This window comes from Erythrolamprus reginae, chromosome 2 (genome assembly GCF_031021105.1).
Source record: "Erythrolamprus reginae isolate rEryReg1 chromosome 2, rEryReg1.hap1, whole genome shotgun sequence".
Lineage (NCBI taxonomy): Eukaryota > Metazoa > Chordata > Lepidosauria > Squamata > Dipsadidae > Erythrolamprus > Erythrolamprus reginae.
Window position 1 is genome coordinate 25,812,485 of NC_091951.1, and position 18,936 is coordinate 25,831,420.

Genomic DNA, 18,936 nt, shown 5'->3' on the forward strand with positions numbered 1-18,936 from the left:
CAGCCTCTTTTCTTTTCTCCACTGAATTTCATTTTGTTGGATAGGGCCCAGTTTTCAAACCTGTCAAGATTCTTCTGTATCTTGCGTTTGTCTTTTGGGGTGTTGGCTATTCCTGCCAGTTTAGTGTTGTCTCCAAATTGTCCTCTGGGAATTGAGTGGAATATAATCCCAATTGAACAAACAACGAGTTCCCATTCTAGTCATTCATTGAAATTGTTTATGAAGATATTGAAGAATATATATTTAAGGGGAAACAGCATCTGCAATTATGTAATCTATCCCCAGCATTTCAAGATATATTTCATGATAGTCCTTTGCATTGCTAAGAATTCTTGATTGACCCAATTAAACAACTGAATTTGAATGGATATTTCAACATGGATCTCGGTAGTCTTCTATCAATTATAAATAATGTAAGTGATTAATGTTTGGGCGTGTTTGCTTTTTCATTATATATACTTTTTTTTTCTTTTTTCACATCATCTCCAACTCCCTTATACACAATTAAAGTACTACTTTTCTTTTGATCTTACAGACAAAGAGGATGGCAATTAGAGCACTATGGACAATTGTAAATAAGAACCAATGTTGAAAAGGGAAGAAAATCAAGCGGAAAATCAGAATATTTCCATTTCTTTCAGAAAACCATACAATTCCTCCAGCAGCTATTAGACAAGAGAGAGAAAATCAAGAGATGTTTCAAAATCGAATAAGCAGATTAAGAAGAACTCAAGGAAAGGTTACATGAAAAGTCAAAGGAGATTATTTTCAATTTAAAAAAAGGAAATATCTGGAAGTCAGTGGGGAGGAAAAGGTCAATAGAAAAGCCACATAGAAGCCAAATACAGCAGACAGAAATTCAAGCCTCCCCTTGTAAGGAAGATAATGGCTTGAATGAAAACACCACTAAACAAGGCATTGTCCATATTTTTACCTTTTAGTGAGCATGACAACATGGTGGTACACCAGAAGACACACATGAGGGAGAAAACATGACTCTGCAAATTGTGTAAATGTTTCATTAGAAATTTTGACATCATATCTGTGAGAAAGGTTTCAAATACTCGCAAAGAAGAGAAAACAATTGAATGTGCTGACTATAAAATTTTCTGTCACAATTTCAGTCATGAAACACCAGAGTATTCACACAGGAGAGAAATCCTTCAAATGTCCTGACTGTGGGAAATGTTTTAGTCGTAATTCCAGCCTGGTGCAACACCAGAGGACTCACACAGGAGAGAAACCCTTTGAATGTCCTGACTGTGGGAAATGTTTTAGTCGTAATTCCAGCATGGTGCAACACCAGAGGACTCACACAGGAGAGAAACCCTTTAAATGTTCTGACTGTGGGAAAGCTTTTAGTAATAGTTCCAGCCTGGTGCAACACAAGAGGACTCACACAGGAGAGAAACCCTTTGAATGTCCTGACTGTGGGGAAAGTTTTAGTGATAGTTCCAGCCTGGTGCAACACAAGAGGACTCACACAGGAGAGAAACCCTTTGAATGTCATTTCTATGGGAAAAGTTTTAGTCAGAAAATTAGGCTGGTGAAACATCTGAGGTCTCACACAGGAGAGAAATCCTTTAAATGTTCTGTCTGTGGGAAAAGTTTTACTCATAATTCCAGCCTAGTGATACACCAGAGGAGTCACACAGGAGAAAAACCCTTTGAATGTCCTGACTGTGGGAAAGGTTTTAGTCAGAATTCCGACCTGGTGCAACACCAGAGGACTCACACAGGAGAGAAACCCTTTGAATGTCCTGACTGTGGGAAAAGATTTAGTGATAGTTCCAGCCTGGTGAAACACAAGAGGACTCACACAGGAGAGAAACCCTTTCAATGTCCTGACTGTGGGAAAAGGTTTAGTGAAAGTTCCACCCTGGGGAAACACAAGAGGATTCACACAGGAGAGAAACCCTTTCAATGTCCTGACTGTGGGAAAAGGTTTAGTCAGAATTCCAGCCTTGTGCAACACCAGAGGACTCACACAGGAGAGAAACCCTTTGAATGTCCTGACTGTGGGAAAAGTTTTAGTCATAATTCCAGCCTAGTGGAACACCAGGGGACTCACACAGGAGAGAAACCCTACGAATGTCCTGATTGTGAGAAAAGTTTTAGTCATAATTCCAGCCTGGCGCAACACCAGAGGACTCACACAGGAGAGAAACCTTTTGAATGTCCTGACTGTGGGAAACGTTTTGGTCAGAATTCCAGCCTGGTGCAACACAAGAGGACTCACACAGGAGAGAAACCCTTTAAATGTCTTGACTGTGGGAAAGGTTTTAGTGATAGTTCCAGCCTGGGGCAACACAAGAGGACTCACACAGGAGAGAAACCCTTTGAATGTCTTGACTGTGGGAAAAGTTTTAGTGATCGTTCCACGCTGCTGCAACACAAGAGGACTCACACAGGAGAGAAACCCTTTGAATGTCTTGATTGTGGGAAAAGTTTTAGTCAGAATTCTAGCCTGGTGAAACACCAGAGGACTCACACAGGAGAGAAACCCTTTGAATGTCCTGTCTGTGGGAAAAGTTTTAGTCAGAATGCCAACCTGGTGAAACACCAAAGGACTCACACAGGAGAGAAACCCTTTGAATGTCCTGACTGTGGGGAAAGTTTTAGTCAGAGTTCCCACCTGGTGGAACACCAGAGGAGTCACACAGGAGAGAAACCCTTTGAATGTCCTGTCTGTGGGAAAAGTTTTAGTCAGAGTTCTAACCTGGTGAGACACCAGAGGACTCACACAGGAGAGAAACCCTTTGAATGTCCTGATTGTGGGAAACATTTTAGTGATAATTCCAGCCTGGTGAAACACAAGAGAACTCATACAGGAGAGAAACTCTTTGAATGTCGTGTGGGAAAGGTTTTAGTGATAGTTCCAGCCATTTGAAACATCAAAGGACTCACACAAGACAGAAACCCTTAAATGTCCTCTATTGTGGGAAAGGTTTTAGTCATAATTCCAGCCTGTGGAGACTCTAGTGGTCTCACATAGGAGGGAAACCCTTAGAAAGACCTGACTGTGAGAAGAGTTTAAGTGGTAATTCTAACCTGGTGCAAAAGCAGAGGGCTCACACAGGAGAGAAACCCTTTTAATGTCTTGACTGTGGGAAATGTTTTAGGGATAATTCCAACCTGGTGAGACACCAGAGGTCTAATACAGGAGATAAACTCTTTGAATGTCCTGATTGTTGGATTGTCACATCCCTTGTATCCTGGACATAAACGGTTTCAACTCCTACCCTCAAAATGTAAAACAAATAATTCCCTCAACGCTGTCAAAGTATTTACTAACTCTGCACTACTATTACTATTAGTTTTTTCTCATCATTCTTATCACCTGTTTCCTCCCACTAACGATTGTATGACTAACTTGTTGCTTGTATCCTTAAGGTTTGTATTAATATTGTTTCCTCATTACTTATTTGATCCCTATAATCATTGTGTTGTACCTCATAATTCTTGACATATATATATATAAACATAAAAAACCTTTCCTAATACATTATATAATCTATAGAATAAAGTTCTATATCTTTAAACCAAAAAACAATAACTACAATTTGTGTTGAATCGTTAGTGCTCCCGCCATTTCTTATCCTCGCCATCTGGTTTCCAATATTTTAAATTCAATTCTCTTTTTTCAGTTTTTACAATATTAGCTAATTAAAATACATACATATCTCTTAATTTTCTATTCAATCATAAAACTTCCCTCAAATATTATAATAATCAGAATCTTGTTTATCTTTAAATTTCAAGTCAGTCTATTCATCTCTGCACAGTCCATGTTTTTTCTCAAAACGTCCCTTTCAGTTGGTATTTATTCAATTTCCAGTTCTGAGCATATACAATCCTAGCTGCCGTAACTACATCAATAATAATAATAATAGTAGTAATAGTAGTAATAATAATAATAGTAGTAGTAGTAATTTATTAGATTTGTATGCCGCCCCTCTCCGATGTTTCATCCTTATCAAAAGTATCTGGTAAATTACCCAAAGGTATATTTCGGGTTTAAGTTCAATAGTCTTTCTTAAAATCTTCTCAAGATTGACTTCTAAATGTAGTTCATAAAATCATCTGCCACAATGTTCTTACCTGTCAATGAATACTTCAGTTTCAACCACAACAACAAACAAGCACACAATATATTCAAACTCAATGTAAACGGCTCAGATACTAAATCAGTGCCTGGAATGCACTACTTGACTCTGTGGTTTCTTCCCCAACGCCAAAAACTTTAACCTTAGTCTGTATATAGTCAACCTCACCCCTTTTCTTAGAGGTGTGTAAGGGGCGTGCATAAGCGAACCATCGTGCCTACCCTCCCTGTCCTACTGTCCAAATTTACCTATACCTATTTTGCTTTTGTTTATGTTTATAACTGTTACCACGTATATGTTTTGACAAATAAATAAAATAAAAATACTTCCTTTAAAAAATAAATTTAGGGGAAAATGTTTTCCCATCCCCCCCCCTCACCTATTTTTCTATGTTGGTCTTGTAGACATGTATGTTTTGTATTTTGTATGTTGGTTTGTTTTAAATAAACAATATTTAAAATTTGTATTGGCAGTTCTGTGTTGGCAAATACTTCAAAAGAAAAGGATTTAGGGGTAGTGATTTCTGACAGTCTCAAAATGGGTGAACAGTGCAGTCAGGCGGTAGGGAAAGCAAGTAGGATGCTTGGCTGCATAGCTAGAGGTATAACAAGCAGGAAGAGGGAGATTATGATCCCACTATATAGAATGCTGGTGAGACCACATTTGGAATACTGTGTTCAGTTCTGGAGACCTCACCTACAAAAAGATATTGACAAAATTGAACGGGTCCAAAGACGGGCTACAAGAATGGTGGAAGGGGGGGGCGGAGCCAGCGGCGGAGCTGAACGGACGGTGTGGAGCGGAGCTCCGTTAAACACCTCCGTTTTTATAGGTTCTCCTTGGTCCCCGAGGGCCACAGACCCTGCGATTAGGGGTCTGACGGATTGGGGGTGACGCTAGTCCGATTTTGAGGCGGCAGCCTGATCGACGAAGCGATCTATCCCCTTACGACGGAGTACCTGTAAGCTAGGAGCGACATGGCGGCCTAGAGAGCTCCCAGCTGGTCAAGACTACACGGTGACTAGCGGAGGCGAAGGAGACGGCGGAGTTGAACCATAACATACCAGTCTGAGATCGTATTAGAGTGTTTCAACTGGAGATTTTCTTCTCCCACTCTTCTGGGCTGCGTCTTCTGAGCTTGAAAAGATACTAGCTCCGACCAGAGAAGAGAGAAGGAGGAACCGTCATCTTCCTCTTTCCGGCTGGCGGCGACCAAGCGTTCTGGGTCTTTATAGCTTCTGGCATCTATTCTACTCTTTAACATCACGCGAAGTTTATATAATACAATAAGAAGATCTGACGACCCAGAGGGTTTTCTACCGTCTTAGATATGTTCCCGTTTTGTCTTCCCTGACTTCTGAAACTCATCTTGAGGTTCCGTTTCATCAGCGTGAACAGCGTGACTCAGCGTGACTCAGCTGCTTCCTGGTTCCTGTTTTTCCTTTCGATTTCTTCTTCTGTTGCTGAGCCACAGTCCGTCTTCATTTCTCACGCTGGGAAAACTGACAGCGAGGAAGGAGTTGTTTGCTAACCCCCCTAACAATCTGGGCAGATCTTGAGAAGCTTCAGGGGTGGAATATACCAAGCACTTGAGACAGAAGATCCTTGGAGCGGACAAATCAACATCGATTACACTCAGCAGACTATTTATTTTCCTAACCAACTCAGCACATAATCACCAACTCTACGACCTAGATCTGGAGAACGTAGAATGATCTGATATTCTAATTATTGATATAGCAAATATATATATTTTTTTAACATCAAAGTTTGCTTTCCACCTGACTATATTTGATAACTAACACAAGGTATTTATATTGTCCAATAACCGTTCTATAACTCATAACTTATAACTTATAATTTTACAATTTATATTAAATTTACACTCATCATACTGATTAATTAAAAATTCACTGTACTTACTTTAAAAAATTTTCTGCCCTTAACATTTACTATATGTACTTTAATAGGATACTAACTACTATCAAGCGTATCATCTACATAATCATTGTATATATTAACTGATATTTAAAATTTATTGAACTTATTGTATTTATTTCAATGAATTAATCATCTAACTAATTATCTAGTGTACCATATAACTATTACTGTATATATTAACTGAAGTTAAGCTCCCCATCTATAGAATAATTTGTTAGGAGACCATTCACCCATTGATTCCCTCATAGACTATTTGATTATAATACTAACCCCTTAAGTGATTCTCTTTTTTGGATATATATATATATTAAATACAAAGGTATTATAGTTTAACAAAAGGAATATTAGATAAGATTTACGCATTGTATTACTCTGATTAAGTTTATATGTATTATTCTAGCTAGTGATTTTCTTTGGGTATTTAGGAATAGATAATTTTTTTTTTTCCTCAGGAACTAACTTCAACCAAGTTTAGGCCTTATTCTCTTAATAATCTATACAATATATATAAGTAATTAATATAAAACTGGCTTGATCCTGTCCCTTTGCCTCTTCTTTCCTTCCTTTTTCTCTTTCACTAGAAAGAAGAACCACTCTTATAATCCATATTCATATAAAACAACTGAAATTAACCTATCTTATTACTTTCTTACTAATTTTCTCTCCTTCTACCCCCTTTAACTGGTTATAATTTTCCATTGCTATTTGTACTAGGGCCTTTCGATAGATTTGTCTGGAACTGCCCTCTCGCTTCTATCACAACTAAAAGTCCAGCAGTATATACTATTTAAATTAAACTCTGGATCGGACCATAAGACAATTATACAAGTGGGCTAGTTGGTGGTCCATCGGAAAAATGACAAGCCTTTCAAATTTGTCCAGAGTGGGTTCTGGGAGGAAACCAACCAACCAATCAACTTCAGCCATACCGAGTCCCTCTACTCAGAGATCTCTGGAAGATATGCTACCCAGAGAAAGATCTAGCTCATATAAAGATCTTCAAGCCACCCTTCTCCAAATGCAGGAGCTAATGCTTAAGAACCACCAAGATATTAAAAAAGAACTTGGTGAGGTTAGAAATGACACAGCAGAGCTAAAAGAGAGGATGCAAAATATGGACAAAAGGCACGAGGCTTTCGAACAACAAATGATTAAACAAGATAAAAGGATTCAAGATCTAGAAGACAAAATTGATCAGGACCACAAACAATTGGAAGACCTGACAGATAAACTAGTCCTTGCCAACAGAGAACTTGAAAATACAGTGATACAATTAGAGAGCGAGAAAGCGAATCAATATCTTAGATTTCAAAATCTCAGGGAGGAGAAAAGTGAAGACCTACCAGACACTATGGCCGATATTCTTTCAAAAGCTCTGGGCATTGAAAAGGATACAATGCTCAACGAAATAGATGAAGTTTATCGTATAAATACCAATTACGCTAGACGCCATAATCTCCCCAAAGAAGTACATATCAAATTTGTTAAAAAATCGGTTAGGGACGAAATACTGCATAGAGCGAGGGATGACCCCATAGAATTCAAGGGGAGACAATTGGTAATCCTTAAACAAGTTCCAAAACACGTCAGAGATCTACGTAGACCCTACACCTTTTTGTCAGCCAAACTGACCAGGCACAATGTAAACTTTAGATGGCTGGTCCCTGAGGGCATGCTAGTGACCTGGCAAGACAGAAAGCTAAAAATCGATTCGGTCGAAAAGGCAGAAGAATTTTACGATAAAAATTTCCCCACTGAACGGTCTTCCGATATACAAGAGAGGAAAGAAACAAGGAACCCCCAACCAACCAGTCCACCATCCACAGAGCAGACCCTACTTAGTTTGGAGGGAAATCAGGCCACTGATACTTTAACCTCAGATAATAATGGCTATACAGGATATCCAAAGGAAACAAGAAGTACTAGGGCAACAAGACCTAAGTATAGATAACCTAAACCTGGCTCAGGAAAAACCAAACAAGGGAATCGAGTTATATACAATTAATATAAATGGACTCAACGCCCCCAAAAAAAGGAATCAAATTTTAAACAAAATTGCTAAATTGAATTTCGACATCATTGCAATGCAAGAAGTCCACATTAAACATAAATTTGAACATCTACTTCAAAGAAATAAACTTGGGAAGTTGTTTACATCTTTGGCCGCAGAGAAAAAAAGGGGTGTAATATGCTACATCAATTCGAACATCCAAGCTAAATTGAAATATAAAGATAGGGAGGGCAGAATTTTAATCTTAGAATTAAATATAGAACGAGATACAATAACACTAATTAATATCTACGCTCCGAATGAAGGCCAAGAAAGATTTTATAAAAGACTATTAAATATAATTAAAGAGCACTCCACAGACAATATCTGTCTAGTAGGAGACTTTAATGGTATAATTAACCCCGAACTGGATTATAAAAATGACAAGATGACCAAACAAAAGAAAAGAACATTACCGAAAGCTTTCTTTGAATTAATTAAAGAACTAAAATTGAAAGATAGTTGGAGAGATAGAAACCCTAATCTTAAAAAATATACCTTCTATTCCGATAGGCACCAATCTTGGTCAAGATTAGATATGGTTTGGGTAACAACAGAAATTAATACCAAAATTTATTCGACAGAGATCGATTCCAGTTACATCTCAGACCACAATGCACTCAAAGTAATTTGGAAAGGATTTAAACAGTGTTGCAGATGGTCTCTTCAAAAATCCATATTAACTCAGGAAGAGTTTAAGGTAAAACTCCAAACTGAAATGAACTATTTTTTCCAAGAAAACCCCAAGGATCATACAAATCTCCAAAATGTGTGGGACACAGCCAAAGCTGTTATCAGAGGGATAGCGATTTCATATATGGCCAAAGAATTTAAGCTAAAAAAGCAGAAATCGGCTAAATTAGAGGAAGATTATAGGGCCTTAGAAGAAGAACTCCAGAAATTTCCCCAGAAAAAAGAAATTAAACAAAACATGCTACAAATTAAACATCAACTAAATCTAATAGATCAACAAAATTTGGCACAACAAATTCAAAGAACCAACCAATATAATTTTGAAAATGCTAATAAACCTAGCAAATGGTTAGCCAATAAACTCAGAAAGCAAAAAGAAAAGAAACTAATAAATTGTCTTAAAAACAAAAATGGGGAACTATGTCACGATCTGGAAAGGAAGAAAAAGATTGCTGGCGATTTCTACAGTAAACTTTACGAGTATACTGATAGTACACAAAATAACACTCAAGAGTTAAAAATGCAAGAAATTTTAGAACAGGCCAAATTACCTAAAGTTCCACAAGAAATGGTCAACATAATAAATAAACCGATCACCGACATGGAATTAAAAGAAGTAATTAAAAATCAAAAAAATAATAAAGCACCAGGGCCGGATGGGCTTCCAATAGAATTATATAAAGATCTGCCTATAGAAATGGAAAAGGCCCTGTTAGAAACACTGAATGAGGCCTTAGACAGAGGTAAAATCCCTACTTCATGGACAGAAGCAAACCTAGCGTTAATCCCAAAAAAAGATACAGACCATACAGATATATCTAATTACCGCCCGATCTCTCTTTTAAACGCCGATTATAAAATCTTCACCTCTATCCTAGCGAATAGAATCAAAGGATTCCTAAACTATTTTATACATTCGGACCAAAATGGTTTTCTTCCCGGGAGACAGCTTAAAAATAACATCAGAATTGTACTAGATACACTGGAGTATTATGAAGTTCATAACGAAAAACAAGTGGCGCTAATTTTTCTTGACGCCCAGAAGGCTTTCGACAATGTGTCCTGGAAATTCATGATTAAACAACTAGAATATATGGAATTTGGCTCCAAATTTATAAATGCAATAAAAGCTATCTACTCTGTCCAATCAGCCTATATTATTCTCAATGGGGACACATCGACAAAAATCTCTCTTTACAAGGGTACAAGACAAGGATGCCCACTCTCCCCTTTATTATTTATCTTAACCCTTGAAGTACTAACGAGAATTATTAGAGACAAGGAAGATATAAGGGGATTAAATTGCAAGAAAGAAACCTATAAACTCCAAGCTTTCGCAGACGACCTGGTATTCATTTTAGAAGATCCTTTAGACTCAGGTCCCAAATTATTAGAAGTCCTGGAAGATTATGGTACAGTGGCAGGCCTCAAAATAAATAAAACCAAAACCCAAATTCTAACCAAAAATATGCGACAATCACAGAAAGATATACTATCAGCTAAATTGGACATTCAAATAACTACAAAAATTAAATACCTCGGCATCAATTTGACAAACAGAGTGTCTAGCTTAAAATCAAACAATTATGATACTCTAATAGACCAAACACAAGCAGACCTGTCAAAATGGAGGAACTTACAACTTTCCCTACTTGGGAGGATTGCAGCCATTAAACTGAATATATTACCTAAAATTCTGTTTTTATTTCAAACAATCCCCATACAACTAAAACAGGATTTTTTTAACAATCTGACTAAATTAACTAACAATTTCATTTGGCAAAACAAACGCCCCCGAATTCGACTGAAATATTTACAAGGTAAGAAAGAAGAGGGAGGACTGGCTCTTCCAATCTGGAAGGATTACTATATTGCCGCTTCCCTGGCATGGACAAGAGAGTGGATGAGTCTAACTAATACCAGACTTCTTAGCTTAGAAGGCCACGATCTCCATTTAGGGTGGCATTATTATCTCTGGGACGAAAAACCGACAACCCATAAATATTTCTCTAACCATTTGATAAGGAAATCACTAATCAACACTTGGAAAAAATTAAAATTAAATTATATAAAGGAACCCCCATGTGGTACGCCCCGTTAGAAGCCTACGTACATCCAAATTTAAACAAAAGAAACAATATAATAAGATATAATGACATTCTAAACTCAAATGGAACAATTAAAACAAGGCTAGAACTAGAAAATTTGGGTCAAAAAGTGGAATGGTGGGAATACCTCCAGATCCAATCTAAATATAACAAAGACAAAAAATTATCTGGGATAAGGAAAAATGCCCTTCTAGACAAGCTATGTATAGGCCCTCAAGAAAAGCTAATTAAAAATTTCTATTCTTACTTAACTTACAATGAATTGGACAACTTTAATATAAAAATTAACGTTAAGAAATGGAACCTGGACCTCAAAAACGAAATTAAAGAGGAGGAGTGGCAAACACTCTGGACTAGGAATTACAAACTGACTATCGCCACTTCCTATAAAGAAAATTTGATCAAAATGTATTACCGATGGCATATTACCCCAATCAAGTTAACTAAATCAAACAACAAACTCTCTCCAAATTGCTGGAAATGCCAACGAGAATTGGGCACCTACTTCCACCTATGGTGGCAATGTACCAAAGCAAATTTATTTTGGAATAAGATCGGAATTTGGATCGATGAAATGTTAAATTTAACACTCGACAAAACTCCTGATTGCTTTTTATTGGGCATAATCAGACAAAATCTAACGAAATCCCAAGTACACCTAATCATCCACTTAGTAACCGCAGCTAGACTTGCATATGCGCAGTGGTGGAAGAACGAAGAAGTTCCCCCAAATGAAGTAATAATTAAAAAAATATTATACTGTGCAGAAATGTCAAAATTGACTTCACAAGTTAGAAAGGAATCCTCGGCTACGTTCAACGAGTGTTGGGACCCCTTTTATATCTGGCTAGGAAGCAAAAGCGAGAACAATAGGCTATAAGATTGTGATTTTTGACCCCACTTCAAACTGTTACAAATCTGGTATAAACCATTTTATTATCTCATAAAATAACACGAGACGTTATACAGTGATCCCCCGCTCGTTGCGAGGGTTCCGTTCCAGGAGCCCCCGCAACGAGCGGGTTTTCGCGAAGTAGCGATGCGGAAGTAAAAACACCGTCTGCGCATGTGCAGATGGTGTTTTTACTCCCACAGCGCTAGCGAGGAGCCGAAGATTGGGGGCGGCGCGGCTGTTTGCCGCCGGCATGGAGGGCTTCCTAGCAGCCCCCCAAACCCGGGTTGGGGGTCCGGGGGGCGCTGTCTCTCGGCGCTTTCGAGCCGATTCCGGGAGCGAACTCGCTCACGGACTCGGCTCGAAAGCGCCGAGAGAGAGCGTTGACAGGCCCGTTCCTGGCGCTGTCTCTCGCCGCCTTCGAGCCGATTCCGGGAGCGAACTCGCTCACGGACTCGGCTCGAAAGCGCCGAGAGAGAGCGTTGACAGGCCCGTTCCTGGCGCTGTCTCTCGCCGCCTTCGAGCCGAGTCCGGGAGCGAACTCGCTCACGGACTCGGCTCGAAAGCGGCGAGAGAGAGCGTTGACAGGCCCGTTCCTGGCGCTCTCTCTCGCCGCCTTCGAGCCGAGTCCGGGAGCGAACTCGCTCACGGACTCGGCTCGAAAGCGGCGAGAGAGAGCGTTGACAGGCCCGTTCCTGGCGCTCTCTCTCGCCGCCTTCGAGCCGAGTCCGGGAGCGAACTCGCTCACGGACTCGGCTCGAAAGCGGCGAGAGAGAGCGTTGACAGGCCCGTTCCTGGCGCTGTCTCTCGCCGCCTTCGAGCCGAGTCCGGGAGCGAACTCGCTCACGGACTCGGCTCGAAAGCGGCGAGAGAGAGCGTTGACAGGCCCGTTCCTGGCGCTGTCTCTCGCCGCCTTCGAGCCGATTCCGGGAGCGAACTCGCTCACGGACTCGGCTCGAAAGCGGCGAGAGAGAGCGTTGACAGGCCCGTTCCTGGCGCTGTCTCTCGCCGCCTTCGAGCCGAGTCCGGGAGCGAACTAGCTCACGGACTCGGCTCGAAAGCGGCGAGAGAGAGCGTTGACATGCCCGTTCCTGGCGCTCTCTCTCGCCGCCTTCGAGCCGAGTCCGGGAGCGAACTCGCTCACGGACTCGGCTCGAAAGCGGCGAGAGAGAGCGTTGACAGGCCCGTTCCTGGCGCTGTCTCTCGCCGCCTTCGAGCCGAGTCCGGGAGCGAACTCGCTCACGGACTCGGCTCGAAAGCGGCGAGAGAGAGCGTGGACAGGCCCGTTCCTGGCGCTGTCTCTCGCCGCCTTCGAGCCGAGTCCGGGAGCGAACTCGCTCACGGACTCGGCTCGAAAGCGGCGAGAGAGAGCGTGGACAGGCCCGTTCCTGGCGCTGTCTCTCGCCGCCTTCGAGCCGAGTCTGGGAGCGAACTCGCTCACGGACTCGGCTCGAAAGCGCCGAGAGAGAGCGTGGACATCGCCCGTATCTAGAAGAAGTTGCCACCCGAGCGCTCTTGCCCGGCGGGAGGCGAAGCATATGGGTGGGGGGGCTGTCAGGACACCCTCCCACCCCAGCACTTTGCATCCCGCCGGCAAAGAGCAATAAGGCAGCAGCTTCTGCCGGACACGGGCAATGGGCGGGACAGAGAAGCGGGAAGAATCAGGAGGTTCCTTTGGCGGCTGGAGGCTGCCTGGCACCCGCTGCAGCCAAAACAACAAGGCCAGGCAGCCCCCAGCTGCCAAAGGAGCCTCCTGATTCTCCCCGCTTCTCTGTCCCGCCCATTGCCCATGTCCGGCAGAAGCTGCCTCCCGTGCCGATGTTCCCCGCCAAGCCCAGTTCGGCTTCCCTGGCTGCTTGGCCGGAGGGGGGGGGGGTCGGCCAAAAGGGGCTGGAGACGCAGCGATTTGCCTCCCGCCCCTCGCCCCTGTGCCACCGGCACGTCATCTTCCCTCCCAGACAAAAAGGCCGGCCTTTGGGGATGAAGGGGTGTGTTCAGCTCTGCGTCTCCAGCTCCTTTCGGCCGAGCCCCCCCCCCCCCCCCCGACCAAGCAGCCAGGGAATCCGAGCCAGGCTTGGCAGGGAACATCGGCACGGGAGGCAGGAGACGGATCGGGCGACCGGAGCAGCAGCCAGGGAAGCCGAGCCGCGTATGGCGGTGACGGCGGCCGTCTCCTGCCTCCCGCGCCGATGTTCCCAGCCACGCCCGGCTCGGCTTTCCTGGCTGCTTGGCCGGGAGCTGGATGCTGGTGGTGGCGGAGGAAGGCGAATGCGGCTTGGAAGCTGGGAGGGGGGCAGAATATGGGAGGAGAGAGGCTTGCAATAGAGGGTGGAGGAAGCGGCCATGGGAGGGCGAGCTGCCTCAGGGAGGAGGATCGGGCGGGACCAGGTGGGGGCTGGAATTTCTCCGCCAGGGCGAAGGGCGGGCGAGCGGGTGCTGGGGAGGGCTTCTCGCCCTCCCGACAGCAAGAGGGGGGAGCGAACGGCGTGGGCAGGCGAAGGGCGGGCGAGCGGCAGCGAGGAGTTTGCGTGGGCGGTGGGGAAACTCCTCGCTGACGCCAGCAAGAGGGGGAAGACCCAGGGAAGCCGCTGCCATCTACGCATGCGTGCCCGGCACGCATGCGTAGATGGTATTTTTGACTTCCGGGTTGAAAAATAGCGAAGTACCCTGTTCGCAATGGTTGGGGACGCAATAAACGGGGGATCACTGTATATATTTAGATATGTAGATTTATTAATATCTGTTAACTTCTCCGCAATGTGTTTATTTCAACTCTGGCATTGAACCTTTCTGATACAATCCTCGAAACATGGTAATGAGCATATACAATTTGACCCAATTTTCGTTCTCAATACAACTCCCCTGTTAATTCGCCGACACTTTTACTCGTTTCGTCTATAGGTTTTTCTTTTGTTTTTCTTTTTTCTTTTTTTTCTGTACTGTTTGTTTTATGTTCCGAATTGTATCTTATGTTGTATTATATGATGTAAATGTTTTCATTTTAATAATAAAACAATTTAAAAAAAATTTTTTAAAAAAAAAAAAAAAAAAAAAAGAATGGTGGAAGGTCTTAAGCATAAAATGTATCAGGAAAGACTTAATGAACTCAATCTGTATAGTCTGGAGGACAGAAGGAAAAGGGGGGACATGATCGAAACATTTAAATATATTAAAGGGTTAAATAAGGGCCAGGAGGGAAGTGTTTTTAATAGGAAAGTGAACACAAGAACAAGGGGACACAATCTGAAGTTAGTTGGGGGAAAGATCAAAAGCAACATGAGAAAATATTATTTTACTGAAAGAGTAGTAGATCCTTGGAACAAACTTCCAGCAGACGTGGTAGATAAATCCACAGTAACTGAATTTAAACATGCCTGGTATAAACATATATCCATCCTAAGATAAAGTACAGAAAATAGTATAAGGGCAGACTAGATGGACCATGAGGTCTTTTTCTGCCGTCAGACTTCTATGTTTCTATGTTTCTAATAAATAAAAATCTTTTTTTAAAAAAGTAAGATAAATTCAAGGCTCAGAACATACTAAATTTGGTAAGCTAAGAAGCATCACTTTTCACTATTTCACTTGGCTAAAGTGACCAGACGAGCGGGACAGTCACACTTTATAATAATTTGTCCCTTTCAAAAATGCCCTGCTGTTTTTCCTCCCAACAAGCCCTGTTGAGAAGAGGCTTGCGGGAGGGGATTCTGGGCTTTCCGCTGATGCCTCGCCCTCCCCGTCCCTAACCCAGCTTGGCAGGAGGTCTCTGCGGGGAGGAAGAAAGAGCGAGAGGGCCCACTGAGGTAAAGGGGCGCCGCGGCGGGGACGGTGAGGCGCGCACTTGCTGAGGGGAGGCGGTGTCATTGGCAAAGCTTCTGTTGCCTCGGTGCTTCTGGAGGCAGCGGCCAGCCCAAGGACGCAGTCTGTCCGGGCACCTCAGGATCCGCCGAGGGGGAAGCACAGTGTTGCTTTCCCTCACCTCGGAACTGGCGGAGCCTCCCTGAGTGCGCTTGGGGGCATCCTGAGGCGGGGTCCTCCCCTCGCCCCCCCCCGTTTGCCCCCTGCCCTCGGAGCCCCCATTTTGCTGAAGGAGCAGGTGGGAGGGAGCCGGGAGCGTCTGAGAGGAAGGAGCCTCCCGCTGAAGGGCCTCGTCTGAAGGGGGAAAAGTGTGTGTAGAGGAGGGGGGAGGCCGGACCAGGCTGCCTTTGCGTCTCTCTTCCAGGAGCCGGAGGGGGCTGGGTTCATGGTGGGGGGAAGGCCCTTATGGAGAATGACGAGGGAGGGGAGAAGAGTGAGGAAGAATGAGTGAGAAGGAGGGAAGGAGGGAGAGAGAAAGAAAGAGAAATAGAGAGGGTGAGAGAAAAAAGAGGGGAAGAGAAAGAAAGAGCGAGGGGAGAGAAATAGAGAGGAAGGGAGAAAGAAAAAGAGACAAAGAGACAAAGATAAATAGAAAGAGAGGGGGAAGGTAGGAGGGAGAGAGAGTGAAAGAGAGAGAAAGAAAGATGAAGGAAGAGAGAGAAGGAGGGAGGGAGAAACAAAGGGAGGGAGGAAGAGAGAGAGAATAAAAGAAAGGAAATTTTCTGGTCACTTGCAAAGGTCAGTTGCTAGAAGTGCAAAACGATTTGATAGAATTTATACAGTGAGAACATCTTGCAAACGCCTTAGATAGAGACGGGGCAAGAGTGTTTTTATTCCTGCTGTCAGGAGATGGCAGTCAGAAAGGCAGCATCAGTGCCAAAAAGGTGAGGAGTTAAAAGCATCGAGTACTGAATTGCTAGAAAAGATCCGAGGAGAGAAAAAACGCAGAGCTTCCTCTTCCGGAAGACTCATGGGAGAAAGAGGGCCTGTAGAGCGGCTTTTGTGCTCTCCCGAGGATTGAAACAGCAGCTGGAAGGTGAGTTGAGGGCAGGTGGGAGGAAAGTTCGGGAGCAAGTCAGGCTGTTTGTTTTTACAGCCTGGGAGCAGAGAAGCAACTCGGATGAAGCATGTCAGCTGCTGCTGCTGCAGGTTCCCCTCCTGCTGAAATTTAAGCCTTGCGGGTCTTATATTCCGACGCCCTGCAGGAGACACAATACCATTTCAGACAATCGATTAATTGTTCTCAGCATCAAGAAAAATTCTCCTTAGTTCTGGGCTACTTCTCTCCCGGATTAGTTTCCACCCATTGCTTCTTGTCTTGCCTTCTGGTGAATTGCAAAATAAGTTGACCCCGTTCTTGGCCCTTCAACTATTGGAATACTGCTATCATGTCACCCTTAATCCTTCCTTTTACTAGACTAGACTAGACATACTCAATTCCTGCAACATTTCTTTATATGTTTTAGCCTCAAGCCCCCTACTGCTCTTCTCTGCACTCTTTATAAAGTCTCAACACCTTTTTAAAAAATGTGGCAATCAAAACTAGTTGCAATAATCCAAGTGTGATCTTACCAAAGCATTATAAATTGATACTAACACTTCACATGATCTTCATTCTAGCCCTGTGTTAAGGCAGCCTAGGATTGCATTAGCTTTTGTGGCCACTGCATCACACTGTTGGCTTTTCAAAAGTTGATTGCTCACTATAGTAGGACTTCAAGATCCATCTCACAGTTATTGCTATTGAGTCAGGATGTACCTATTCTGTACATTGCCATTTGCTTTTTTGTGACTAAGTGTACAACCTCTTTTATTTTCTCTACGGCCCAGTGTTCAAATCTATCAAGATTCTTCTGTATCTTGAGTTTGTCTTTTGGGGTGTTGGTTATTCCTGCCAGTTTAGTGTTGTCTCCAAATTGTCCTCTGGGAGTTGGGTGGAATATAATTCCAAATGAGCTGAGTTCCCATTCTAGTCATTTACTGAAATTGGTTATGAAAATATTGAAGAATACTGAGAATAACATAGAGGCTCCATATAATTGTAGTTCCATTGACTAATGGTTGAATATGGTTTGTCAGCCAGTTACAAATCCATTGGATGGTGATCATATCCATACCACATTTTCTTCATTTACCAAGTCGTATTTTTTATTTATTTATTTTTTATTTATTTATTCTTTGTCCAATATACAATACATATGAAAGGTAATGGACATTAAGTGATATATAAAAGATAGGAAGTGAAGAGGAAGAGAAGTAGGTGGGAAGGGAAGAATATATATGATAAAATGGAAAGGAAAGACAATTGGACAGGGGACGAAAGGCACATCAGTGCACTTATGTATTTATCAAATGCCTTTCTGAAATGCCAGGATGCTGTGTCCATAGCATTTTGCTAGTCTACTAATTTAGACACTTTCTAAGAAGGAAATAAGTTTTGTTTGACATGATCTTTTTTCAACAAACCCATGTTGGCTTCTGGTTCTAAGTTTGCTTGGTTCTACATGTTTGCAGATCTGTTGCTTGGTTATCTTATTCAGGATCTTAATAATAACACAGAGTTGGAAGAGACCTTGGAGGTCTTCTAGTCCAACCCCCCTGCTTAAGCAGGGAACCCTACACTACTTCAGACAGATGATTATCCAACATCTGCTTAAAAACTTCCAATGTTGGGGCATTCACAACTTCTGGAGGCAAGCTGTTCCACTATTCAACCATTCTGACTGTCAGGAAATTTCTCCTTAGTTCTAAGTTACTTCTCTCCTTGTTTATTTTCCTCCCATTGCTTCTTGTTCTTCCCTCAGGTGCTTTGGAGAATAGGTTGACTCCTTCTTTGTGGCAACTCCTGAGATACTGGAACACTGTTATCATGTCTCCCCTGGTTCTTCTTTTCATTTAACTAGCCATGCCCAGTCCCTGCAACTGTTCTTCATATGTTTTAGACTCCAGTCCCATAATAATAATAATAATAATAATAATAATAATAATAATAATAATAATAATTTATTAGAATTGTATGCCGCCCCTCTCCGAAGACTCGGGGCGGCTCACAACAAGCGATAAAACAATATTGTACAGGCACAAATCTAATATTAAGAAAAAACTAAAAAACCCTATCAATTAAAAACCAAACAGCACATACATACCAAACATAAATTATAATAAGCCTGGGGGAAAGGTGTCTCAAATCCCCCATGCCTGGCGGTATAGATGGGTCTTAAGTAGTTTACGGAAGACAAGGAGGGTGGGAGCAGTTCTAATCTCCGGGGGGAGTTGATTCCAGAGGGC

At 42.5% G+C, this 18,936-nt stretch overlaps 1 protein-coding gene across 1 annotated transcript in view; it reads left to right on the forward strand.

Annotated features, from left to right (window-relative positions):
* The window catches only part of LOC139160051 (zinc finger protein 84-like), a 64,571-nt gene that overhangs the window by 38,183 nt on the left and 7,452 nt on the right, over window positions 1–18,936 (forward strand). The window contains exons 4-5 of the mRNA XM_070737577.1: window positions 1,627–2,638; window positions 14,449–14,459. Of these exons, the coding sequence (XP_070593678.1) occupies window positions 1,627–2,638; window positions 14,449–14,459 (1,023 nt within the window). The remainder of the gene's footprint in view (window positions 1–1,626; window positions 2,639–14,448; window positions 14,460–18,936) is intronic.